Raw genomic sequence first — 27861 nt, 5'->3', positions numbered from 1 at the left:
GTTAACAATGAAGAAACACAAGCAATATTGTAGAGATAAATAAATAAATTGTAGACAAAAATGTTGTTGAGCAACTTTAGACAAAAGAGCTCGAGACTATGAGGAAACCAACATAGATCACTGTGGCTTCTCAAAGTCATTTTCCAACGTTCGAGGGTTGCAAAGAATTTGGGAATGCTTCAAAAAAGAATGCCATCCACAAAGTTGTTAATAAAATTCTACAGTGCTAGGTGACCTATCGACATTCAAACAAATTAATACGGTGGCCTTTTGAGAAGTTTCGCCTTGCCTTATTGGCACATTTCTAAATCCAACATGTTTCATATGACGCTTTTGGAGTCATAATACAAATCTCCGATTCATGATTGACAATTTAAGAGCCACCCACCAAACAACAAAGTATGCTTGACGGAGATATTGGAGTCATGGAAAATAACCTACAAGCTCCATTACTTCATATTGTAGAAAGGTAATCAATCTATTGAGACTACTTGGGAACCCACTAGCCTCTTCACTAATGCACTCGATGGGATCTCCAAGTTCCATGACCGTTTGACTCCTTATGCCGTCTCAATAAAATTGGAATATGCATTAATGGTATGGTGTCCGAGGTAGAGAGAACAATGCCTAACACTTGCAACACTTAGAAGCAACAATAAAGGACAATGCGTCCAAATTTACATATTTTAAAGTTGTCGCGTTCTCTCCCCCCTCATTGGCCTTGAGCTAATATTGTAATTAAGAGCGGAATTCGGTCTTTCTTGTTAACCCTAACGTAATTATGGAATAGTATAATGAGTTTTGTGATTGAATCAAATTTCTTTCATAGCTCCTAATCCATTAATGAAGTGTCCGAGAGAGTTTTATTGAAGACCCAAAGTCAAAAACACCTCCATACCTCGGAGGAGACCAACAATCCCATCCATTCTGAGGAGACCTACATACAACAGAGTAGACGATAATTTAGAACCTTGAAGACTGATCTCCATCAGAAAATCGACATAGATCCAGCAAAGATGATTTCTCAGAGGAAACATCTCGTTGATCTCCGCACCAAAACAGACACACACCACAAACATTCTCTGACCTTCAATCAATTCTTCCCTTCCTTGAAGAAATTTTTGACCATGGTCGTGAACGAGGAAGAGGAACCACATCTGTTGGTGGACCGCAGTAAAACTGACGGAAAAGGGTAGTATCTGCATCCGGATGATACAGATCCCAAATTTCTGCATGAAAGTGGAAGTGGAGTGGTAACTCCAGATGAAGGGGGGAGTTTTCCAGGTAAAGCAAACAAACAACAAAAAGTTAAGTACGAAATGATGGTATTGTGGAAAACCTAGCTATGTGCAGGCGGATTGGATTATCGAAAGAAGAAGAGTGATGCCCCCCAATTGCTGGAAGTTCACCGAATATGCTTCAACCTCTGATGTGTGATGCATGTGGTGAGTTTTTCATCATGAATCATGAAGAAAAATCCATGTTGGAAAGCACAATGTGGGCCATATGGCATATGTTTGTTGACTCAAGGGTATCCACCCAGCCATGATTGATAGTTTTGCAACCAGTGGACACTCAGTCTGATTGGGCTACTCAACTGATCTGCCACATTGGAGATTTCCCATTCAAGAGAAGGACAATTGCTCATCCTCAATGATAACATTGTGAAATCTACCATGTAAACAAAGGGTCAAAAAGCCACAATTGACATTTGAAATGTGATAGAAGTGGATTGATTATGTACATGAGACATTCTAGACATGGAGCTTCAAGAAATTGGTTGAAGTGAAGCTAGTCTACGACAATACTCGTCTTAGAGGTGATATTTTTATATGATTTGGTGCCAATTCTACTATCCTAGTCAGTAGGTCAGCGACCATGGTAGACACCATATTATCCCTTGTCTTAATATTTCAAACTCATTCCAAAATCATACCTGACAAAACTCCACATTTCGTGGGCTGGCCCATATTGGATGATTGCTGAAAAAGGCAAGGGAATGTATTTGGGTACCTTGATGATTGGATTGACCCCTAACTTATAAAGGGATTCCATATACGGCCTTAAGATGAAATATGTTATTGAGCTCATGTGGAGGCATGGGTTTGTCCACAATAGCCTAGTAAATGGTTCCTTTTGGATATTAATACATACATACATACATACATACTAACTACATCATATGTATATGTAAGGGATTCTTGAGGTGTATCATAGCCATAGGTTGTAGTGTAGTTTAGAGTAGTTAATACTATAAACATTTGGGGTGGTTGTGCCTTTTTTTTCATGTGACTTCCTCACTCTTGTGATAAAGGCAACATCTTTGTCTTTTTTTATTCTAATTACCTTACCCTAGTAGTAAGTTGTTACACTATTAGCACCATATCTCGCTATTCGAAACTCAATTTTCTCACCTCTCTATTACTCCGTACATATCCTCTTAATTTATGAGATGTCATTGTGGAATGTCGGGGTTGAACCCATGATCACTTGGTCTCCATTGGGCAACCTTACCAACTGAGCTAGATATCTCTCTCCCTCTCTCTTTTTCATACACACCCACATTTCATGATATTAATGTTAAGTTCTTCACTCTAAGCCTTACACTAATCTCATTATATGTTTTTTGTGGTTTATCTTCACTAATTGAAGCATGGTTTTCCTATTGTGTATGGTTTTACATGTCAATATTTAATAGGTCAAACAATTAAGCCCTATTGAGGCACTAGTTAGCTTCTTAGTTTTAATAACTATTTAAGAGAGGAGGAGATGAGGTCACCTAATCATAAGATAAGTGTGTTAGTAGCTGAGAATGGTTGGCAAACACTCTTGCTAGTTTTGCCAATGAAAGGGTAAATGACAATCTGGCTCCGACACATGGCGTTGAGTGTGATCAGTGTGATGTACCTTGAGAAAACACATCTAATTTGGTGTTTTTATTGGTTGAAGTTATCAATGAGATTTTCTACTGGGAAACTATGCCAAATCATGTGCATTGCGCATCTTTCTTCCAATTGGAGTTATATCTCCTTTCCGAGGTCATGTGTCAGGGTCAGATCATCATATACCCTTTCATGTGTTGGGTCCAGATCATCGTATACCCTTTTGTTGGTGAAATGAGACAGAGTTATCATCCTTCACTCTCAAGCTAGTAACAAACATATATGCCATTCTAAGAGAACTCTTCCTCTTTTCCCTTAAATAGTTATCTAAACTAAGAAGCTAACTATTGAGTCCATAGTGCTTAAGTGTTGAATCGATAATTAGTTGATGACAAGTAAAAGCATACAAAATTACAGAAACCAGACTTTCATCAATTACAATGTATTGTAAAACACATACAAGAATATATAGGACTTTCACATGATGGTTTTGGAAGTCTTTTGGTTTCCTTTCCATCCACATTATATGTTGTACCTGATTTTTCTTAACCAATAAGATGATACTCTTTTTTGGGAAAAAAACACATACAAGCATATTAGTGTGCGTGAAAAACACATACAAGGCTTAGAGTGAAGGGCTTAACACCAATCTCTTGAGATGTGTGTGTGCGTGTTTATGAGAGAGGGAGTCCCTTCTAAAAACGCATAAAATCACCTATATAGTTATTTGCACACTAGTGTGATGAGAAGATTTTAAACTCTCTATGTGCTATTCTTTTTAAACTGAGCAGAGATGAGAAGGTTAAAGTTTTGTATGTGTTTCTGACTTGAGATTTTCAGGAGGAGAAAAATCAGGCTGCTGCACTAAGAAATGCATATGTTCTAATGGGAAAACACTGTCATGATCTTGCTACAACATTCTTCCTTCGTGGTGGTGATGTAAGTTCAGATAAGTCGACATGTGGTGCAATTGGAGTGCATTGAATCTTTTAACAAAATTAATTAAATCTGGAATAACAAAATCTGGAGATTGAAGCATGGAAATGGTGATGAATCTCTCAAGCTTTATGAGAGAATGCAACTTGAGGGTGTGCAAAATGTAATTATCTTTACCTAGAAAGGTTGGACTATTGGACTATTTTTGTATATTGCCTCTGGCCACTTTAATTTTAATACCAATGGAGGATATTTTTTAGGGAAACTCTCTATGTGCTGTTCCTCTTGTGCTGTTTTTGCTTGCTCCTAAACTTGCATCCTTGGTACCAATGTTCACCACATGCCATTGTTGCCCACTTTAAAGCTAGCTCTCTCTCTCTCTCTCTCTCTCTCTCTCTCTCTCTATCTATCTATCTATCTATCTATATATGTATGTATGTATGTCTGTAGACATATGTTTTTCCCACAAGAACACATTGTTGTCCCTTTCTCTTATTCCTTGCTTTTTCACTCTATAAACATAATTTGGTATGCTACCTTATTTCCTTTCTCTCACCTTTTTGTTGTAATCTTCAGCTTCTTTTATATTTACTTCTTTGGCCTCATACCATATTGCACCTTTGCTCTCTAAGCCCTAACATCTATCCTTGACTGGGGACCCTCCCCTCTCGAAACCATCTTGCTTGATGGCTCCAAGAAATATCCTTGATATCCTCTACCATAGTTCTTCCAACATAGCTTTCATGGTCTTATTAACATTGTTGACATTTTATTACACTCTCAAGCGGAGGGGAAGGTTTTAAACCATCTCCCCAAACGGATGATCTATAGGAGCATGCTAAGTAGGAAAAAGAAATGACAAAACTTGCCCAATGACAACCTCTAAATTGAATTGAGAAAAAAGGGCAACCAATTTACATTCAAAACGCCACAAGTCTACATATGTTCTAATTAGTGGTAGTCCCTTCATGCTCTTTTGTCGCATTTGTCCATACCAAAAAGTATATCCACATATGCAACCTAACAAGTGGTAGACCAACCTCATGCCTCCACTACACATGCAAACCTCAACAACTCAACTCATTGTAGCGACAAAATCTTGAAAACAATCCACACTAATATTACGAAACCATGGACATGCTACTATTATGTGCGATGTAAGATAAGTACAGGGTTTTAGGAAAAATGGTGTTGGTTCTTGGATCTTAATGTGTCGTTAAGATATGGCGCACCATCAAGGCCAACTATAATGAGATTTCTGCGACCACTATCACTAGAATTTGGAAATGTCTTATGTACCTAGATGAGATCTAAATGGAGCTCACCTGTCAACTACACCTTCAACTAGACTCAATTTAAGAGGACGATCCATGCTACCACTCAAAGTTTCTCTGAGCCTAGCCAAATACACCATGAGTAGTGTTGCTTTTGGTAACTCGTCCAACCCGAAACCCAAGGTGGTGGTATCGTATTCAAAAGGTTTATCACACTCAATACCGCACTGATTTCGAGATAGGTTGAAAACAGGTGGGGGGAGGATACTTTTATATGCCACTTACGAATGCATTTGAAAGGAATATCACTGAATGTCATCGCATTGTTTGTGTCTTGAAAACATGTGGAAGTTTTCGAGCAGTAGAAAAAGGATAAGAACTGCACAGTCGTATCTAAAAACAAGGTTTGGAACATGATATTGTAATCACTAATATGCTAATTGATATGTATGCAGAATTCCATTTCTTCTTATGAGATGGATGGAATCATTGAAATAGGTGGGGGTAGGATGCTTTTATACGGCACTTACGTATGCATTTAGAATAATTCCATTTCTTCTTCTTTTTAAAGAAGGTTCACCTTGGTATTAATGGAAAGATGCCGAAAGGCTACAATGAGTTCATACAATATATTACAACCCTCATATCCACATCAACCAGGATGTCAAGTATCAAAAGCCCTCATGAAGGTTGTTCCAAGCCAGGGGGTGGAAAAAGCCATCTTGGTGGAGCATATCTCCACTTTATTCTTTCTCCAAAAGAGACGAAGACCTCAACGTTTTTCCAAATTTCTCTAAACTGTTGTTGTCTCCGAATCACAACCTCAGGCTCACCAGTTATTGCATCATATTGACCTCTTAAAGTGTGTCAAGCATTAACCATACCTCTTTGACTAACTCAACTGCATTCTGTTGTTGTTTAATTCCATTTCTTCTTATGAGATGGATGGAGTCATTGTTCTTCAAATCTTGCATTCAAGATGTGATTTTCATGTTCGAACACATCTTATCTAAAAGAAAGGAAAAGAACAGTTCCATAAATTGCCATTGCTTAGCTATGTATCAACTTGGATATGCTCATTGGAAGCATTGTTGATATGTATGCAACATGTTGAAGTTTATCATATGCATATAAATTGTTTGATGGGTTGAGATCCCTCAAATGGGTGCCGATCGCATGGCTTTACATGAAGGCATGCTCATACATGCTGAAATCATGGATCGAGGCATACAAAATGACTTCTATACCATAATTGTTTGCTTGAGTTTTACGTTGAATGTGGAAAATAGAGGATGCTTGTTCACTGTACTTCATGTATTGCATTCAAGATGTGGCCATCATTCATGACTGATTCAGTTGTTTCGAAAAATGGTTTTGGATGGATTCAAACCAAACAAATTCATGCGCATATGTATCCTCAACTTATACACTGATGATGGTTCTATATATTGTGGAAGGTTAAATGTGGTAGCTTGTTCTTTCATGATTCTAGGCTACACTAACAAGGCCATTCAACTATTTAAAGTAATGAGAAAGCATGGGGATACAACTATGTAAATGAAGTGGCTTCAAAAGACTTCCATTACAGAATATAGTCTCTTGGACCACATTGATTTCAAGATAGGCTGAAAACAGGTGGGGAAAGGATGCTTTTATATAGCACTTACGTATGCATTCGGAATGTATATCTTTGAATGTCATCGCATTGTTTGTGACTTGAAAACATGTGGAAGTTTTCGATCAGTAGAAAAAGGATAAGAAGTTTTCGATCAGTGCACAACCATATCTGAAAACAGGGTTTGGAACATGATCTTGTAATCACTAATATGCTAATTGATATGTATGCAGAATTCCATTTCTTCTTATGAGATGGATGGAGTCATTGTTCTTCAAACCTTGTATTCAAGATGTGGTTTTCATGTTCGAACACATTTGTTTTAAAAGAAGGAAAAGAACTCCATATCGCCATCGCTCAACTTGGATATGCTAATTGGAAGCATTCTAGTTGATATGTATGCAACATGTGGAAGTTTATCATATGCATATAAACAGTTCGATGTGCTGAGATCCCTCAAGGTTGGTGCCAATCACATGGTTGTACATGAAGGCATGCTCATACATGTTGAAATCATGGATCGAGGCATACAAAATGACCTCTATACCATAATCATTTGGTTGAGTTTTACGTTGAATGTGGAAAATAGAGGATGCTTGGTCATTGTAAATGTGGTGGTATATTGGATGCATGTAAAGTTTTTCAAGGATTAGATGACCCAAATATGGTATCTGGATATGTTGAATATGAACATGATGAGGAAGATTGATTTGCTTCGAGCATATGCAAATTCATGGTATGTCTCAACTATTGAGGAAGTGCTCAATCAAGTCTATCAAACGAAGGATTCATGGCTAGCCATTGTCTTACACAAGACGGGTTGGGGAAGGATAGTCGCTTCCTTTCCATCTATTTTGTATTTTGTAGCTGATATGTTTTTTAAAACTAATGGAAGGATATGTTTTCTTGAAAAAAAAAGGCTTATCGAAAACATATTTGGCAATAGAACTTTGTTACTTGAAAAACTTTGCATTTGTGGCTTTGTTTGTGTCAATTTCATTATCCCATGGGGGTGGCATGTGATGACCATTTGGCGAAGGACATGTAAACTTTAGGAAAGAGGGTATACTTATAAATAAATATGATAACACTTAAACTAAGTATATATATATATATATGTATGTATATAAGAACTCAACTAAGGGTCTTGTGGGAATAGCTAGAGGACAACCATTTACTTTTTAAGGCCCAATGTAATGATTGCACTTCGCCCTATGCAACAAAAGCCATGGTATAAATTTATATATCACGTCTGAAGAAGGCAAAGACAAATGACTGGCTACCATATTGTGTTATAGCACCTATTTTTCCATTTCAATTAAGTGTGAATTACATGTGTGCCTACATAAGTGATAAGAAAACTCATGTGGAGTTGAGTGTTCTAGTCATTTTATCAAGGTTTCTTGCCAAGGCACCTAGCATCTAGGTAAAAAAGAGAAACCCACATACTTTCCATGCCTTCATAGGAAGTCGTTCCTGCAACATGTATCACCTTGTTTGTCAGTTCCAGGACACCACGTTTTAGTGCATGTGGTTGCATGTAATGCCAATTATGATGCCATAGTTAAAGGCAACCTATTACTCAAATGAAGTTGGTAACATCAAATATATATCCATTGTAATGCTTGTTGTGTTGCAACATAAATGGTTGTGGGTTCAAGATTCAACAATGGGTTTAGTGATGCATTCAGTATAGAAACTCTTGACTTTTAAGTTTGAGATAATGCTTCCAAGAGCATGGCTTTATAACATTGGAAATGTCAAAACTCGTCACAGCAAGGAAAGTGAAAAAAATATCATTATCGTTAAAAGATAACCTTAATAGATAAAAACATGTGAATCGGGCTTACACTTACGAGTATAAATAACAAAGTGGAAGTTCTAATCTAACCAATTAAACTTTGCTCATTTTCCACGTAGAGGATATTAGTAATTAATTGATCTTTCTATGCCTAAACTTTGGCAAGCCATGCATTTTTGAAATTAGTATGTCTATCTATATATCGTGGTAAGGTAAGTTTCCAAATAATAATATAACACTTTGATGTCAATACGTGATAACATACTCATTAAAAGAATGCTAAAGAAATTAGATGAGAAATTTAATATGAAAGAAAGGGTGAAAGTTGTTGGAACATGAGGAAGCACTTTGAAGCAACACTAAAAAAGTCATAAAGGAGCCATTAGCATTGTAAGTCTCGATGTAGGCAACACATTTGTTTGGAGGGAAATACACTATTCTAAATTAGATGGCTTTTATGAGGACGTATTAAAGCTTTAAAATGGAGGTTGCACTAGAAGCAAACATAATCATACTAAAGTAAGTCCTTTACGTACACATGACCAAGAAAAGGACGTACGGAAATGTAAATTGTAAGCTTCCGAAACAACACAACTTATTTACTCACAGACCAAAGTTCCTCTCTCAAGAAAGCACACAATGTTATATTCAACCTCTTACAAGTTACATTCACATAAATGTCTACAGTGGAACGATGATACATTTTTTGGATATTTGGTATGGAAACAATTGATATTATATGCTTTTAATATTTATTATATGATATGAAATGAAAAAGGTGGGTTCAAAATAAAGACAGCCCTTGTGCTAAGTACATCCAATGTGTATCGACTAAAACTAGAGGGATGAGAAAATAACAAAAGTTCTCCAAGCTTCTAAGTTTACCAATGGAGTCAAATTACAACTAATATTGAGAAGGTCATTGGTCCCACCTTTGCTATGCATCATCCTTCCCACATCATATTCAATACTAAGCACGACAATATGGATATTTTTGCACAAAGTACCTATGTCTCTCTCTCACTACCACACAAATATAATACAAAAAGTGGTCATAATTCTTGTGAGAAAATGGCCATGAGCTCATGCTACAATTCGTATTAGTCATTTAGTAAGCGATCACACACAATATTGAAACCATTGCTCGATATGAACTCACACAAAGGGTTACAACTACACCCAAACTCAAAAACTTAAGAATTCATATGAAATAGCATTGGTTATGTTCAAAGTTTCATATATGACGTTAAAAGGCAATGCTTTCACAAGCTTACTTCCACATAAACTATCTCACTAACAACTATTTTCTTAAGAATTAAAGGAAACATGTTGGACCAACTTGAAGAAAGGAACAATTGAATCAATCATTTTCTTTGAGTAAATGGATGGTTAGAGAAGGCTCATGTCATATTTTGGATTGATGCACATTACTTTTCTACTTTGTGGATGATTTATTGAGTTCGACAAATACACTGCTTTACTTATGTGGATCCTTTAACTTTAATCATGTCAATTACATCTCCATTCTTACAAAAGCATCATAAAAGAAGGAATATAAGAGGTTGCAAATCCTTTTCCCTTCTAGGAACATAATATAAACTTTTTTAGTGCGTGAAATTTGTAAAACGATGACCAAGATGTTCATCGAAACCCTAAATAAGAATATGTTGTTTTCTTCTAACTACGATTAGTAGTAAATGATTAATCAAATAAGATGGCTAGAAATCATTTGTTTATATGCACTCGTTCCTTGATCTTGTTGCAACATTGAGATTTTGAAATCATAAAAAATGTTATTGTTTTCTAAATTCCATGTCATCGACTCGTTTATGCCAAACCTTTGAAAGGTTTTCAACTCTAACTGCTATATTAATTCTATTATGAAATGCAATGTAAGAATGAATGGAAACGAGTGCTAACTTCTTTGTACATTCGCTTACAAAATGCAGTGTGAGAATGAATAGAAAAGAGACACGAACATAAAAGTTGATGACTTGATTGCTTCAAGAAAATGTGGTCTTGGGTGTATTTAATTATTTATAGAAAAGAAAATGATATATGGGTTGGGCGAGGAAACACAATGAGACGAAAATTAAGTGTCTGGTGGATGTCACATAATTGATGCAAATGTAATGTGTAAAAGGGACAAGGATGATGACATTGTTTTATTTGGACACAATGGGAAAACGATGGGAGCAACTATTTCTTAGAGTGAACAACCCTGCATAAAGATGGAGATAGGTAGTTGAGTTATACCTTCAAGCTCCTAAAAACAAATGAAAGAATCACAAGGCAAGTCTATTTATATTGTTGTTCTTGGGTGACAAAATTGATGCTTTCACTGTGTATGCATACTACTAGGGTTGAACATATGTTTGATAGACATTCTAGTCTCCTCTACTAACAGTAAAAGCTCTCTTTGCTGACAAAGTAAAAACGCTTTGCTTCTCTACTATTAAAAAAGTTACAAGTAATGAACACGAGTTTTAGTTCAAATAAAGTTTACTAGTTTTATTACACAATGATTGTAATGGGAACAAGTGGCACCTACAAAAAATTCACATAGTTTGTTCTTTGAAATAACACAAACTATTTGGCAAATTTTTAATCGAGACAAAGAGGCTTACCACACCCATTATACTATTCACTCCATATATCATAGCATTGTCAGAGTGGTCTTCTGTTTTTTTTTTTTACATTCAATATGCAAACATCATAATGCAACTTGACGTTGCGTGGACCAATATGACTTTCCATAAACCTCGTAAATCCAAGTTGAATTGTTTAGGCCAAGTTTTACGGAACTTTGATGACTTTTGGGTAAGAGGGGAAACGTGCATTATATTTTCGGTCATTCGAAAAACCCATTGAGTAATCCATGGTTGTAAAAGTATAATAAACAAATTCGACCTTGACTTAGAAATGCTCGTTTGTATTCATGGTGTGACAATCCTTCTCGTAGATCGTATCGATGTTTGGGACATGATTGTCATGTCCCAAGTGACAAGTGAAACGTACGCATGCAATTAAGGATTCAAAGGAGGAGAGATGCATCGATGGAAAGATGTGCAATAAAGGAGGAGGGAGAGGGGGAGAGTAGACACTTATCTGTAGGTTGCACGATCCAATGAATGAGGATTTTGTTGGATGGCTCAAACGGAGAGGCAAGAAATGACCGAATGAGAGTTATAACAAAAAAAAAGGATGGAAAAGAAAAGGAAGGCAAGTGGGCGAAACGTTTGTCCAAAATATGCTGGGGGCTCAAGGAGATTTGTTTGTGTGGTGAGTCAGTTGGCACTGTGCAACAATTCAAGAGGAGGGGGGACCGAAAGGAAAGGAAATCAAAGTGTGGGATAAGTTTTCCTCGTTGGTATCGAGAGAAGCATTAGAAGCTCGAGGAATGTGTTTCGTAAAGCTCGAGGAGGAAGGAGGAGCTCTTGTTTGTCTTCTAGTTGCTCGAAGCATTGACTGAGGTGAGAGGTCAGCGAAGACAGGGAAAAAAACTAAAAAAAGCATAGAAAAAAACATAATGGAAGGAGAACACTATACACTTCATTTTGTATAGGAAGTAATAAGAAGAAGTAAATAATTTGGTGATGAATAAAAAAAATCCACCCCTCCCCCCCCCCCCCACCCCTCTCAAAAATTGATGTCTATTTTCTTTCAATTATCTAAAAATAAATAAATAGCCTTTTCCTTTTCCTTTTCTTTTGAATTGAAAATATATACAACAAGGAAAAACAGTGAAGCTGCTATAAAAAAGCGGAGTCAAAAAGACAAAAAAGATGAAAAGGCAGGAAGGTGACCGCGCCACGTGGCAAGCTGTCACGTCACCACGTCACGCCCAGCTCGTCGCGGGTTGCCACGTCATCCGAATTCCACGTCACTGCCACGTCAGCCATTGGCCCCAACCAGGCCGACCAAAACCTTCAAATAACAGATGAGACGCCACGTCAGCGTCGCCCGTCCGCCCGCCCACCCTTACCTTACCTTACCTTCAGCGATCGAGCTGAAATTAAGACGCCACGTCAGCGTCGGAGCGTGACATGTACATATCCACGTGCCACATCAGCTGTACCCCGCCCCATGCAGCACGAGCTGCCTCTCTGACGACTGCCAGGTCAGTGCTGGGCTATTCCGTTCCGGCCGTGCCACGTGGAGTGGAGGGTGCAAAGTCAGCAGGCCATGACAGTAAAATAGAACTGCCACGTCGGACGGGGGGTGAGAGCGAGACGGACACGTCGGACCGTTGGGGAACAGGGGGGTGCCACGTCATCTCCATTTGGGCCTATTCTCTGTTTATTTTCTCTGTTTGGAACATATATAATATATGTTGAACGCCTCTGCTGTCTATACGATTTCTCGCCATTCCTTCTTCTTCTTCTTCTTCTTCTTCTTCTTCTTTTCTTCTTTCCTTCTTTCTTCTTCAAGCCTTATATGCGTATGTATCCGAGTCCTCTCAACAGGGCAAAACCAGAGAAAACGGAAGCAAAGGAGGAGTACCATTACAACAGTTTGAGAGCTAAATTTTGCCCACATAGTTTTCTTAACAGCCTCTAGTGTACTTTTCAGACAAGAATAAATCTTCTTCGTCTTTATTTATTTCGGCTTAATTTGGCCTATTTGGTCTCGAATTCAACGATTAGTCGAGATTTAATTCGACTATTTATTTCCCCCCTTTTTCCTTCGACCTGACATATCATTCAACCATTCCTTTTGCCTTTTGAACTCGGTTCATTAAACGCCAGAGAATATATAATATATGCTCTAAATATATCTAATTTTGGAGTCTAGGACAATATCATGGACCTTAATCTGTTGAATTCGTTTTAGATACCTTATCCATTTGTAAGGCCGACCTTAGTTAATCTCATAGAAGAGTTGGTTTCCGTCACTATGCATGTGTTGCGAAGATTGAAGAGCTTTGCTGCTGGTCGTTCTGCTGCAGTTAATGAGCCAGTAAGTCATTATATTAAATGGGATTTGGTCAATTATGTTTTCTCTCCATGCCAGTTTGATAATCGAATCTCCTTTCATTAACCCCCCCCATTTCTGGATTAAGATGGCTTTGATATTTTGATTTTACTTCCTATGGTCACTATCAATGATGGTAGCTATTGTTGATCAGAGTCCCTTAAATCGCTTGATACATCTTTGTTTTTCAAGCACATATATGTCAAGAGTTGCTGCATAAGCTACTAATTTTGTGCAAATGCGAAGATTAGCATGGATTTGTTGGACAAGTCTGTGTGATTATGGTAACTTTTTCTTTTTGTTACCACTTCAGTTCTCTATCATAGATAGTAGTTGCATCAACCCACAATGTAGGACTAAATTATATACTAAGTTATGGATGGATTCATGGTAGTTCAATAACTACAGATATTTCAAGCTTTAAGAACTTTTCCTATCAGGGAAGTGTTCTATCAACTTTTTTTGTTTGGAAGAGAGTTTCAACTTGCCCCTAGTCTTTCTATGTCAGAATTCATATGAGCCTACAACATGGAGATTTCATAGGGTTCCCTTGAATATCATAGCCTACAACATACACACAAGTGATATGTGAATAATTCTTCAATATCAGTTAAGAACAAGTGTCATGGAATACAAAATTCACCAAAAAAATCTATATCTAGTAGAATTCAATGTCGAAATCAAGTAAATTGTCATCATGATGTATTCTTATATGAAAATTTTACCAGTCTTCATATATATTTACTTTACGATCTTTTATTTGGTTGGAATTGATTAGGCCACAGACATTGACAAGAAAAGATCAAAAGCAGAACATGAAGGAGCGAAAATCAGTAAACAATCAGCCCAGTCATCGTCCTTTACAGCTGCTGAGGAACCTTACGTTCTAGAACAAGAAGTGAGACAACCTCCTGTTATGACTAGTGAGCGGCGTCCGAAAGAGGTGAACGAAATGAACTTCTGGAATGATAGAACAAACACGGGCTCTCACAATCAGGTACTAGTATTTGGAAAACAACTTTTCTCTCTATTGAAGTTGCACAGACAAGACATTAGGTGTTAAAGCACAATATGAAAGCATTCCCTTGTTTACACATCATTTAGTTTTAGGTGCACTAGCAAGATTCTAGAGTTATCTTAAGCCACCCTATAAGTTCAAATACATAAACAAGGTAGTGTAAGCCACACCTAAGGCTGTCAAGTTTGACTCTTGAGTGATTTGGGTTTCATTCTATAAGGTACAAATCTTTGGGCAGCTTCATTATATTGTGGTTGTTTTGAAGCCTATTTGAGAAATATAATTTGAATGGATTAAAACACAACCCTTCTCTCTATATGTGACTATTGTAGTATGTATAATGCATAAAAAATGTTTTTATTTATGGATGCCCCCTGAAGGTACAAATATGCATGCGTCTTGGCCATTTTCTTTAAGACTTTGTGACTTGCCATATGTGTGTGTGTGTGTGTGTGTGTGTGTGTGTGTGTGTGTGTGTGTGTGTGTGTGTGTGTAATACTATCCTTCATGAGAACCTTAAAGAAGTGTATGATATATACAGGAGACAGAACCATCTTTCATCAATGGTAGTGGTACCGAACCGGGTCGTGTGATTGTAATGACGGTTGAAGGAACGAATGGAAAGCCGAAACAGGTAAACACTTTTCACAGACCCTCCTCAATTCTTTGGCCACCATACAAACTGCATTTGTATTTCCTCCATACTCAGCAATCTTGATGGACTTAAATTACTACATCTGACAAAAAAGAACTAGAGATAAAAGAAAAAGGAATGCATTTCTATTTCATACACATCTTTTTCATGATATTTTGTTCACTGAAGTTATATCAGGCACCAAAGTATGTGTATGTGTATATAATAGTGCACTGAAATTATAGGCACATACACATACCATTTATTTCGCAACTTTTTTATTCATTATTAATTAATTTCTGGATGGTTTGCAGACTATCAGCTACATGGCAGAACGTGTCGTTGGGACAGGATCATTTGGTATAGTATTTCAGGTATGAATCCAACAGGCCTAATACGTAACTATAGTTGAGCATTTTGGTATTATCTCTCCTTGTTTTCTAGTATTTTGTAACAATCTTACCCTACTGGTAAGGTATTAGGCTATCGACACAAGGGCTTGGATTCAATCTTTACTTGTACACACATCTTTGGTATAGCATATATTACATCTCCTAAATGACTTAAGACATTTTTGTGACCAACTAATTTCTCACACTCTCCAAACTGTTGACAGAGCCATCTCCAATTCTTCTCTCTTCCACTCTCTCTCTATCATATATATTAACTTATAATTCATCAAAACATTTTTCATGGATCATAATGTGCCATACACATAATCCCTTGCTTTTATTCTTTAATATGTATGTGCTCCAGAAAACCAAGCTTGTTTTTGAAATGAATTTTTTGGTTGGAAATGCAGGCCAAGTGCCTAGAAACAGGTGAAACCGTCGCCATCAAGAAGGTTCTCCAAGATAAACGCTATAAGAATCGTGAACTACAAATCATGCACATCCTTGATCACCCAAATATAGTGACCCTCAAGCATTGCTTTTATTCAAATACGGAGAAAGATGAGTTATACCTTAATCTGGTATTGGAGTACGTACCTGAGACCGTATATCGTGTTTCAAAGCACTTTGTTAGAGCCAACCAAAGAATGCCCCTCATTTATGTGAAGCTATACACTTATCAGGTGAAATTAAACAAGCAATGATTACATGTGATAAAAAAGGTCGATGCATGTTGTTCTAGTGTCACATGATTAATCAAATTTTCTTTTTCTTGTTTTGTCTTATGTAGATGTGTAGAGCTCTGGCATATATCCATAGTCTTGGGATTTGCCATCGGGATATCAAGCCACAAAACCTTTTGGTGGGTGATGTAAAGAAAATGAATTATATATATATACATAAATATTCCTTTGATGCTCATACTTTTATTGTTCCGATATTGTGTGGCAGGTTAATCCGCATACCCATGGACTCAAAGTCTGCGATTTTGGCAGTGCCAAAACACTGGTAAGTATTTACGATTAGCTTTCACCTTGAAAGGTTCTTTTAGATCAGGGATGGTTAATAGGATGAGGGTGGTGGTAATGAATCAAATAGCTTCAAGATATGTTTTAAAGAACAGAGAAAATCCATAACCTTTTTCCATATGAATCCAAAATTTTGAAATCCAGGGTCATGGTTCACTCTTATCAGCTGATTTTAAATGAATGCTCATACCATAATGTTTCAATATGAATGCAACCCATGGATCTAGAGAAAAACATTGGGTTTGATAAACTGGCCCATAACTCATATATGTATGCGAGGTTGTCATGGATTTTGATACATTAGCATTTGTCACAATCCATGTGCCTTTTCTATTTTACAGATTAAGGGGGAACAAAATATTTCATATATTTGTTCTCGATATTATCGGGCACCAGAACTTATATTTGGGGCTGTGCAATATACGACGGCAATTGATATATGGTCAGTTGGTTGTGTGTTAGCGGAGCTACTACTTGGCCAGGTATTACTAGCACTCCCAAGTGTCATCATGATAGACTCGTTAAATTTCTTCTTTCTTCTTTTGTTTTGGAACCCTCATTTATTTAATCACATCTTTATGAAACCAGCCACTTTTCCCTGGAGAGAGTGGTGTCGATCAACTTGTGGAGATCATTAAAGTGAGTCGCCTTTTGTTAAACTGCCCGGAAGTCCGTGTGTTATTGTTTTTTTGGAGTTTTTTGTAATAAACTGGCTTATGTAAAAAGGTTTTGGGAACCCCTACAAGAGAAGAGATCAAATGCATGAATCCAAGCTATACAGATTACAAGTTTCCTCAAATCAAAGCACATCCTTGGCACAAGGTCTGTGATCTCCTCATATCTATACGATTTCCTTAGTATGCATTGTTAATCGTATGACTTATGTTGCAAATTTATAGAGCAACCGTAATAGAGTTGACAAGAACATGTGTTACAAACTTATAATGATTTATAGAAGACTTTGGACAATTTTTATTACAAAGGTATAGAAGATTTATAAAAGACATAAAATGGTTTCTTTGCTTTTACACCAGATCTTTTCAAAACGGATACCACCAGAAGCGGTCGATCTCGCGTCCCGACTACTCCAGTACTCTCCGAGCCTTAGATACACTGCAGTAAGTGAAGGGCATTAGCCCAAAATTAGCCCATAGGGCAATTCCTTTGGACTTAATCTAGATATCGTTCAAGACATGTTTTTGGGAAACAAAATTCGAAAAAAAATGTAAAACTACAAAAGTACCATATAAACAGAGAGAATTTAGCTATTGGTTATCTCACATTTGGTTTTGTATTCCTTCTACAGCTTGAAGCATGTATTCACCCTTTCTTCGATGATCTTCGCAACCCTGCAACAAGATTGCCCTCGGGTCGCCCCCTCCCGCCTCTCTTTAACTTCAAACCTCTCGGTGAACTTTCTTGTCTTTTTTTCATTCTTGTTACAATATATATAATCTTTTCTTTCAATTTTCGTAATTTGGTTGATTGCTTTATCGAGCTCACAGAACTAAAAGGAGCTCCTCCAGAGTTTCTACGAAAGCTTATACCGGAACATGCACGCAGACAGAATCAGACATTGATCATGTAATGAGTTGTTCTATGTGGGTGCAAAATTGAAACAACCTTCTTCATGGTGTATTTATGACTGTGACCAATCTTGCACTTTTCCGTGTATATTGTGAATTGAACAAGCAAAAAAGTCACTTGTTTCGACGAAGAATGGTATACGTCTCGCACTTCCATACAAAACCTTCGTAAAGCTTTAAGCACAATGCTGGAGGGTTGGTTGCACATAGTCAAAAACAAAAGGAAATGTAATTTTGTAATTTGTAACAAAAGTTTCTGAGTGTTTTTAAGTTTTGTGTGGATTGGCCATCAAGCTCGAGGCCTCTTATTAACTCTTCACTTGTTAGGCACACAACCTTGGGCTGACCTTTGATTAGGCAAAGTATTATTACTATTTACTTGTTTTGGTGATGATGTGGGTAGCGATTTAGTTGTGCGTGTGTGGCCTAGTCCATTTTTTTCGGCTCGAAGTTTCGGTAATATTGTTCCTCATAAATTTTGTAGCTTCTGAACTTGTTTAATGTTGTGAGTCTTTTGCATTGTTTTGAAAGCTCTTATTGTGGTTACACATGCTACGTCAAAAGAAATAACTCTGAAAAAAGCGGTTGTCTTTAATTTGTGAACCCGGTAAGTACATGTCATTATCCTTTGCACTATAGAAAAACGTAAAATAAAAACTCTGAATGCATGTACTAACAGGAAGCTATTGTATAATAATAAGTTTTTTAACTTGATACAATGTATGAAAGGAATCTTCGCCTCACTGCCCTCATGTGATCATTGATGGCATAAACCAATCTTTTCTCTAGACGTGCCTTTTCTTTCTCCCACTATTATGGCTCATAAGGCTGGCTCTATATGCCTCTTGGATTTGATACTTCATCAATTCACATTTACAAAAGCGTTACTTGTAGGTCACATCAGTTATAACAAGAATCCACTCACGTGTACCAAACCTGTCTTCATCTCGATCACCATACTACCTTCAACCATTGGCTAGGTAACAAATAAGGAACCTCATCAATGTATTAAATGCAAATGGATGTGCATTTGAAACTTTAAATGCATAAATCTGAGCCAATCTTTCGTTCAAAACTTCCCAATATTGAGCTCATATTCGTTGAATATTACTTGAAATTCCTTCTTTTGTTGTAATTAAGGAGTGCCTTTCAAGGACCATTAAAAAAAATAAAGTTTCCATGAGCCTTGAAATTTAGCTGATTTGGCAATAAAATGCCCCGAAATTTTCACATACTTGGTACTAATGTTTGCAAAGTTTGTATTCTCGTATCCAAAATCTCAGATGAAGTGTCAGATGCACACGTACGCATAAGTTCCTTTGCTATTTTTATCAACATACAATGTCTTTCAAGCCACACGAATCAAAACATATGCAAAACACGTATTCTATCCTATAACTAATTGTTAATGTCATCAATCAATGGAGCATGTACCCCTCAAGATCCAACATTTGATTTGCGTCAAACACCACTTTGATGACACATTTTCTATATTTGTAGAATAATCTACCCATGCATGAACCAAAATCAACAATTGCCACTATATTCTAGTGGGTTCCATCTTCCATGTGCTTGGCAAGGCCAAGATTTTTAGGTTCACTCACTCTCAAAGGTAATAGATCAAATTTTCTAGAAAAATCATCTTTTCCTTTTTCTTAGGACTCATTTGTCTTATACTCCCCTACCTTATCTTCTTAAAATTCCATTAGGACCAAGATTTGAAAAAAGGTCCCTTGGACCAAGAAAAAGGCGAATAGTGTTGTGTCACATCAACTTGTGTTCCAAATATGAGATCTGACATGATGGTCGATATCTTTTCTTGTCCATGTATTCAAGCACCTTACTTTAAAAACCCTTTAAATAATCGTAGAGTGTCCATTGAGCTTTCTATAGTGTATGGCTTTTATTATACGTTCAATATATATTGCTACCCGGTGTCTCTTTAGGCAATAAGTGTTAACTCTTTTAATAATTTCATGGCTATTATGAGAATAGAATTTAAACAATATAGTAGTTTTCTTTCAAAACCCAATTAGACACTTAAAAGTGGGACATGGCTCTCATAGGGGTTTTAAATTTTTGTGGCTTTTAAAATTCTAATGTCTAGAGCTCCTCTTGTCCAAGTAATGATTAGTTAATCAACCTTTCATGAACCAATGCCCAACTTGAAAAAAGCATTTACGTAGACATGAGAAAGTTATGAATCTCGGGCTCACAATCTTAATTGCTCTAATTGATTAGATGCCGCGCTTCCTAACCTTTCACTATTGATGTGGCAACACAATGGAAGAAAACTCTGAAATATCCCGGGTGTTTCATTATTGCCTCGAAATCCCCACAGATGTTGGTGATTTGTTTTTTTCACAGAACGCCCATAGCAATAATGTCTTGGATGAGAGAAAATTTGAGTTGTATGGGCCATCTAATGGTTCAAGCCATTAGTGGGGCTGACAAAGAAACCATTGGCCTCTACAGGCTAACCACTACGGAGTAGCTCTAAATATGGAGGAAGATTATTGAAGAGAGTATGTATGAGAAACAAAAAGCAAAAAACACATAAAAACGAATGAGCGCAAAAAGCAAAACGCACCCAAAAAGCAGGAGGGTGGTGCTCACAAACCCGCGGAGGCTCGCGTTTTCTGCTCGATAAAAAGGTTAACGGAGACAACAATGGTCTTTCGAGATCGACAGAGACAGACACAGACACAGACAGGCTTTTAGAAAAAGCAACAACATCAAGTCTACAAGAAGAAAACTTGTGCTGAGAAAAATCTTGAGGAAGAGAAGGAAATCTTGAGAGAACGAGTTCAATGTTGATGGCATTGAAGAAAGGTCTATTAGCAGTAGGCGTGTTAGGTTCGATTGCACTTTGCCTCCTCTTCTTCACAAAGGCCGTGGCCAGCTTTCCATTACGAGGCCAGCTTCCTACCTTCCATATCTTGCCCATGGGTGCACATCGCAAATTGAACCCAGGAATCCGTGAAGCACCACAGGATCACGACCCAGAAATTCACAACACTCTGGAGAACAGTATGCACACTCATCGAATTCATTATGATTTCCATCATGATCTTGATTACATTTTGTTCTGGATCGATCACAGTCATCATGCAATGTACTCTGAGATCGACAATGTCAATATATTTCCTGATGAGGATACGTTTCTCGGCCATATGCAAGACGAACACCTTCACCACGATTGTGACAACAATTTCGATAGCGTAATGTCTAACGAGGACTATGATATCGACAATGTCAATATAATGCCTGATGAGGAAACGTTTCTCGGCCATATGCAAGAGGGCCACCTTCACGAGGATCATGACAACAATTTTGATAGCATAATGTCTAATGAGAAATTTATCCTCGATCGCATGCGAGACGACCCACTTTACGAGCCTGGTGAAGAGCTCATGAGAATCAACCATCACATCCAAGAACATAAGTATATAAAGAGTCATCTAAGTACCTCGTCTCACCTCTTAGTTGCCGCTTCTTAGATTTCAGTTCTTTTTTTCAGACCAGCCAGTACTTTGCATCCTTGGTAACTCCATCCATGACCTTGCAAATTTGTTGTTTTAATGATATTCAATGTATTTTTTTCATTTAGTTTGGATGGTTATATTAATGAATAGAAAAGTATTTTCCCCTTCCAAGAACAATTTTATTACTGCTGTTTGTAGTTAAAGATAATGTCTAATTCCATTGCTTTAGATTGCAAGTGACCATCTCAAATAATCCTGGTGGCTATCATGAAAATGCTTTCATTCTACTTGCTTTGTCTACATCCAGTATGAACCTTTTCTTGTGGCTGATCCTTTGTTGCAACACGTTCAAGACTCTCAACAGTAATTGTTGCAGATGTCAATAACCATGGCATCAAAGGTTGATAGCATTGGTCCAATATCAGTATACGTTGTATATTATCTATACTAGAGGATGAGAGAATATACATGACAATTAGCTGTAAATAATTGGAGAGTGAAAGTAGTGGAGTAAATCAAATATTAAATATTTGCTGTGTCTACCTCCTTGTGACTGTGAGACATCAGGTGCAAGTTTCTTTATTAATAAGCAGGATGATAAAGTATGATATGTAATGCATAACTCATCATATTTTACACAATGACTCAGATTAATTATATCGATATATCGATACATCTATATATAGGTTTTCAATGATTAATGTTGTCAAGACAAATTGTAAGAATGCATGGTTAAAGAAAATTGAAGGTTTTGCATCAATGGACCAAACTTGAGAAACCCATGGCCTCCTTTACTTCCTCCTTAGAAAGCCACGCAACCACATCAACCACTCTGGCTTCGACCTTCTTAGAATCATTTGACGAGTCCACGAATGGAGAATTAAGGTTCTTTAACATTCTACTTATGGCCCCTTTCACGTAACGATTATCTTGAATTACCTCAAGTTTGAACTCATTCCCAGTGACAATTTCCACCATCAAATTCTCTTGAACCTCCTTTGTGTTTATACTCACTAGCCCATCGCTAATTACAGCTTTGGCCCCTCCCACTGAGAGACCTCTTACATCAAGTGTCCATTTCAGCTCATCTAATTGAGGTTGAGTATAATCCAAAAAACCTTTTCCCTTTGCATGATTCAAAAGCTTTCTGGTAAAGTTTCTGTAGCCCTTTTTCCAAAAACAATCCAAGAATGCATTGTATACCTCTTTTTGAGATCCTTCACATTTATCCAAGAAAGTATATAAGGCCTCAGAAAGCTCGGATTCAACCTTAGGTTCCACCTTAGACTCTGGATTTGGATTCTCTTTCGGTCCTGAAATGAAGAGGGATGTGAGCAATTTGCAAATCTGGAAATTTCTCTCTTTTACGGATTTGGACAATGGGTTTCGTTCACATTCTAAAATGCCAAAAGAACGAATGAGGGATGCTTGAGCCAATGCATCCAACGGTATCTTCTCTCTCTCTAAGGTCTCCAGCAGCGTAGCAGCATGCCGATACCAATGGCCTTCCACATACATCACCATACCAGCTCCATAAGCTCCTTCAGTTAACTCTGGAGAAGAAGCATTCTTCATAGAATTGAATAACTGCAAGATCATGTGTGTGTATATATGTAAGCAAACAAAAAACAGTGTAAATATCAATTGATACCCTTACTCAAAAGAGGGGCAGGGTGTAATTTGATATTTGTCAAAGCTTTATTTAGGAGGAAATGGCCATCCAAGATGAAAGGGCTTTTCTTTTTAAATGCTTCATGGGAAAAAAAAACCTTGGACTGATTAACATTGTTATTGTAATATCACCTTATGGCCTTCCCTTGTCATATTGCACTTGGTAAAGCAACGAATAACATCCACGTACATACGTACTGTTGGCAAGCCACCTTCTCTTTTCATCCTTCTCAACAATTGGGCAGCTTTCTTGAAATCTTGAGCCCGAGCCATGGTAGAGATAATGGAATTGTAGGTAACATCCGTTGGCTTATAACCATCCTGTCGCATCCCCTCGAATATCTCGAGTGCTTCTTTATGGAGTCCTTGCTTTCCATAGCCATGTATAAGGACATTATATGCTACCAATGTTGGTTTGATATTCAATACCTTCAATACCACCCAACAAGAAACGTGATGCAAAACCTTAACTGAGAACCCTTAACAAACAAATACACTAAGATAAGTCTCAAGCACGAAGGAAATTTCACTTTGTCTTACCTCTTTATACTTCAGAAAAGTTTGCTTTGCTTCATCCATTAGAGATGCCTTGCAGTACGCAATTAGTAAGGAATCAAAGAATCCAGAATTGGGTTGGATTCCCCATTTATAACTCATCTCATCCATGACTTCGGCAATCCTTTTATGATTCCCCATGTGCCCATGGAGCTGTACTACCTTGAAAAAAATCTACGTACACATGTAGAAAAGAAAGAAAGAAAAATCAGCATGTAAATTCCATCGTGGAGATCCGTATTTTAAGAGATGGGGCAATAATTTACAAAACATGATAGCAATAAAAAAAGATTACTGTGCACAGCTGTAAACTTCCATGGGCTATTTCCTTTGTTTGTTATGTTTCAAATTATACACGGTTTGTTTTTGTGTCTATCTCTAATTCCCTTCATCATAAAAACCTACTAGTAGTACAACCTGTTCTTTCAAAATGAAGTTGCTATAGATTCATATCTAGAGTGTAATTTTCACTCACATGAGTATGAGAAAGTTAGCGTGCCTTCAAATCCGGTGTATGACCCAAATCTTGCATTGCTTTGAGCACCGCTTCAGCACCAATAACATCTTTTGCTTTCCAGTAACATTTCATCAAATTTTTGAGCAATCCCACATTGATTTTCAACTCCTTTTCCATCATTTCTTTAATAATATCCATAGCCAAAGTCATGTTAGGAGTATCTTGCTTTATATAGGCAAAAGCAACCTGGAATAAAAATAATAAAGACAAATGATAAGATTTCTTGTAACACGTAACTTAAGTACATGAGCGCAACAACAAATGATAATTATTATAAGAATACAGGTTAGCAATATATCATACAGTAATGGAGCTAATGGGCTTAAATCTTCCCAAATAAGTCCCACTGATGCAATAAGCCCTATTTAAACCAAGTAGGTCTATTTTCCAACACATAGGTATCTACACACAAGCTGATGGGTCTATCTCTAGGACAATTCACTCCATTAAAGTATGGTTTTGTGAAATCTCATGACAATATAATAACATTTAAGGAGGGCATTCTATACATTTATTTCAAAATGGATGTTGTGGTTAGAGATTTGCAAGCTAACCTTCTCGTAAGTGAATTGACTGGGTTGAAATCCAGCTTTTTTCATCACCTCTAAAACTTCAGAAACCTTCACTAAGAGGCCCTCATATGCATATGATTTCAGCAGTGCATCGTAGAAATCACAATCTGGTTCCACGCTATCTTTTTTCATATGAACTTGCAACTTCTCCACATCTTCAAACCTCTTGTTTCTAGCTAACGCTTTCAGAAGACCTGTATACATCCTCAAGATAGAAGAAGAAGACAAAATCTCGGATGCTGGATCTGACCCTCCATTATTCACCGAATCTCCATCAAAATCTGTACCAGACCCTTGAATTCCTATCTGTTTTTCATTGGAACCTTGATCTAGTTCTCGAATTATTTTCAAGCCTTCATCAGATTCTCGGCTTTCTTTTGAAGAATCTTTCTTCTCAGTCTCATTCCTAGATCCATCCACGCTTACCAATCCTTTTAAAGAATGCAATATCTTCAATGAAATGCTGACATCATTCTCTCCCAGATCCAATATTAAAGCCACCCAATCCTCAAAAGTAAGCTCATGAATCAATGGCCGGAGAGAAGAGTCCATATCTGGTATATGGTGACCAACCTCAGCGTCATTAGAAATAAACATTTTGGACAAATGGGAGAGATGGGCAGGAAGCTTTTTGGACGATGACACAGAGGCTATGGTTTCACTGCTTATATTAAGTGAGGCTTTGATGGGCTTTTCAGTGCTTATTCTGGTGAGACCCAGATGAGGGTTAAACTTGAAGAAGGATGAAGAAGTGAGTGACTCGGATCTGATCAAAGGAGGAGGGGAGTGCGGAAACAGAGCTATTCTAAATGCCATAGCTTGACAGTTCGAGAGGTTTGGGCTGAGCCGAGTACCTCTGTAAGAACGAAACGAATATGCATATATGTAGTGTGGCTCTATCTATATATCTCTAGCTCTGGATAGGATCCATGTATACCAATTGATGCATACGATTGGATTGCCTTTCTCGTACTCTCATACAATGGATCATTGGATTCTTACCGTGATTCCTTTCCTATTGGGCTAGAAAGAACCTAAAGAATCTCATTCACACACAACATAGCACGTAGTGTGGTTAGGATTTCAATTCTCCTCATTGGCAAGGCGGAATTCAAGCTACAAGCTGACCCAACACCACAAATGACTTGCTGTGTTTTCTCTACAAGCATCGGCTTCATGTTTTTCGTATCCATCTCCATCTTCAGCCAAATCTTGCCATGTTGCAGGAATATGTGATCCTCCTACTCCTTCTTGTCATCGTTTTTCGCATTGTTTAGTGTCAAGTGGTGACCTCGAGAAAGTTGTCAGTTATACTTGCACATCATTATTAGACATTTGCACTAGTATATGATGCAAATATTTGACTCTTGTAACTTGTGAGCAATCTTGCCTCATGTTTTCATGCGTCCCTTTTATTAGAGAACATACATCTGCACCAAATATTATTTTCTTGATAGCGTATAGAGAGAGAGAGAGAGAGAGAGATCAAATGGATGTAGCTCAGTTGCTAAGGTTGCCCAATGGGTTCAACCCCTACATTCCACAGTGGCATCTATTGAATTAAGAGATATGTATGAAGTATATAATAGAGAGGAGAGAAAATTGGGTTTCAAACCCAAGATGTAGTGTTTGTAAAGGTTAACAACTTACCACTAGGGTAATCTAATTATGATATATATATATATATATATATATAGAGAGAGAGAGAGAGAGAGAGAGAGAGAGAGAGAGATTCACTTATATTAGAAGGCCAAATTTAGCCTATGAGAGGTGAGAAAATTACAGTGGCATCTAGTGAATTAAGAGATATGTATGAAGTATATAATAGAGAGATGAGAAAATTGGGTTTCAAACCCAAGATGTAGTGTTTGTAAAGGTTAACAACTTACCACTAGGGTAATCTAATTATGATATATATATATATATATATATAGAGAGAGAGAGAGAGAGAGAGAGAGAGAGATTCACTTATATTAGAAGGCCAAATTTAGCCTATGAGACCATTCATGATTACAAATATCGGTGAAATCCTATTTGTCCATAACAAACCAACCACAAAAGCTCTAGGAATCCTAAAGACCAATGACAATGATATTAATCATGTTGGTAGAATGATTTGGAGTGGTTTTATTGGCATGAATCACATAACTAATATGTATGAATTGATCAATGGGAAGGGGGCATTAGGTGTAAGGTTGGTTGCTAGTGTAGTGGAGAAAGGTTATAATGTTCACCAGGTGCATACATGTGTCCTCATGTGGGTCATGCATGGCAAGAATGATCTCCATGATATGATGGTAGCAAGTATTGTGATACTTGTTATCTCTATGGTCATTACCATTCCTTTAGAGGTTCCACAATGGCCCTCCTTATTTTTCTCACATAATTGAGGGACACTCATGTGCCCCCTTTTTTATTACTTTTAGTACCATGTATAGTAACATTATTGTGATAGAATGAGGTTTTCTCACTTTTTTAATAGTAGACCAAATGTGTTTAAAGGATCCTCTTTTGTAATATGCACTTTAACATTCCCCAATTGGAATATGAGATAATGAATTGCTAATATTTTGTTATGCTTGCATTCTATTAATGATAGAAATATCCATTAGCCAATTTGAATCCCGATATGGCTTATGTTTGTCTAAAATATCTAAAGACCACAATCATTGTAGATGTTCTTGTGATAAGGTTGATGTGGACCAACTGAAGTAAAAAATTGTTTTGTTATAAGGTTGAGTGAAGATGGTGGGGGATCAAAGCAGATTTTCTTGTTGAGGTGAGGAGGACATAGATCATCTTGTTTTAGGGAGATTCATTACAAGTACATTTTCAATGTTAGTGGAGATGAAGGACATGCTATCCAAGGCGGCCCATCACGTTTTATCCAAGCGGCAGGTGCACCACGGACTATTTTCGTG

General features: G+C 37.3%; 2 protein-coding genes and 1 long non-coding RNA gene across 3 annotated transcripts; 2 read left to right on the top strand and 1 right to left on the bottom strand.

Moving 5' to 3' along the window:
* Window positions 1-776: 776 nt before the first annotated feature.
* On the top strand, window positions 777-2598 carry LOC147869890 (uncharacterized). Its single transcript, XR_015531468.1, has 2 exons — window positions 777-1284; window positions 1354-2598. It is a non-coding gene; the product is annotated as an uncharacterized LOC147869890 (long non-coding RNA).
* Window positions 2599-13022: 10424 nt separating this feature from the next.
* Window positions 13023-18410, top strand: LOC147869889 (shaggy-related protein kinase epsilon-like). The gene is made up of 13 exons (XM_087334413.1): window positions 13023-13467; window positions 14261-14479; window positions 15042-15134; window positions 15449-15508; window positions 15937-16209; window positions 16317-16388; window positions 16478-16534; window positions 16896-17036; window positions 17143-17193; window positions 17281-17376; window positions 17589-17672; window positions 17861-17963; window positions 18060-18410. The coding sequence occupies exons 1-13, from the start codon at window positions 13405-13407 to the stop codon at window positions 18140-18142; spliced, it is 1395 nt and encodes a 464-aa protein (XP_087190539.1). The 5' UTR covers window positions 13023-13404; the 3' UTR covers window positions 18143-18410.
* A 3737-nt stretch (window positions 18411-22147) lies between these two features.
* Window positions 22148-25837, bottom strand: LOC147869888 (uncharacterized). Its single transcript, XM_087334403.1, has 5 exons — window positions 24923-25837; window positions 24351-24554; window positions 23837-24025; window positions 23429-23725; window positions 22148-23212 (listed from the first exon to the last, which is right to left on the bottom strand). Exons 1-5 carry the CDS (start codon window positions 25754-25756, stop codon window positions 22382-22384), a joined length of 2355 nt encoding a protein of 784 aa, XP_087190529.1. The 5' UTR covers window positions 25757-25837; the 3' UTR covers window positions 22148-22381.
* Window positions 25838-27861: the final 2024 nt, after the last annotated feature.

This window comes from Azolla caroliniana, unplaced genomic scaffold (assembly GCF_043228905.1).
Source record: "Azolla caroliniana isolate FFs.n. ecotype wild unplaced genomic scaffold, voAzoCaro1.0.p SCAF_1, whole genome shotgun sequence".
NCBI lineage: Eukaryota > Viridiplantae > Streptophyta > Polypodiopsida > Salviniales > Salviniaceae > Azolla > Azolla caroliniana.
The sequence above is the reverse complement of the archived record's forward strand: the minus strand, read 5'-3'. Positions and strand labels throughout refer to the sequence as shown.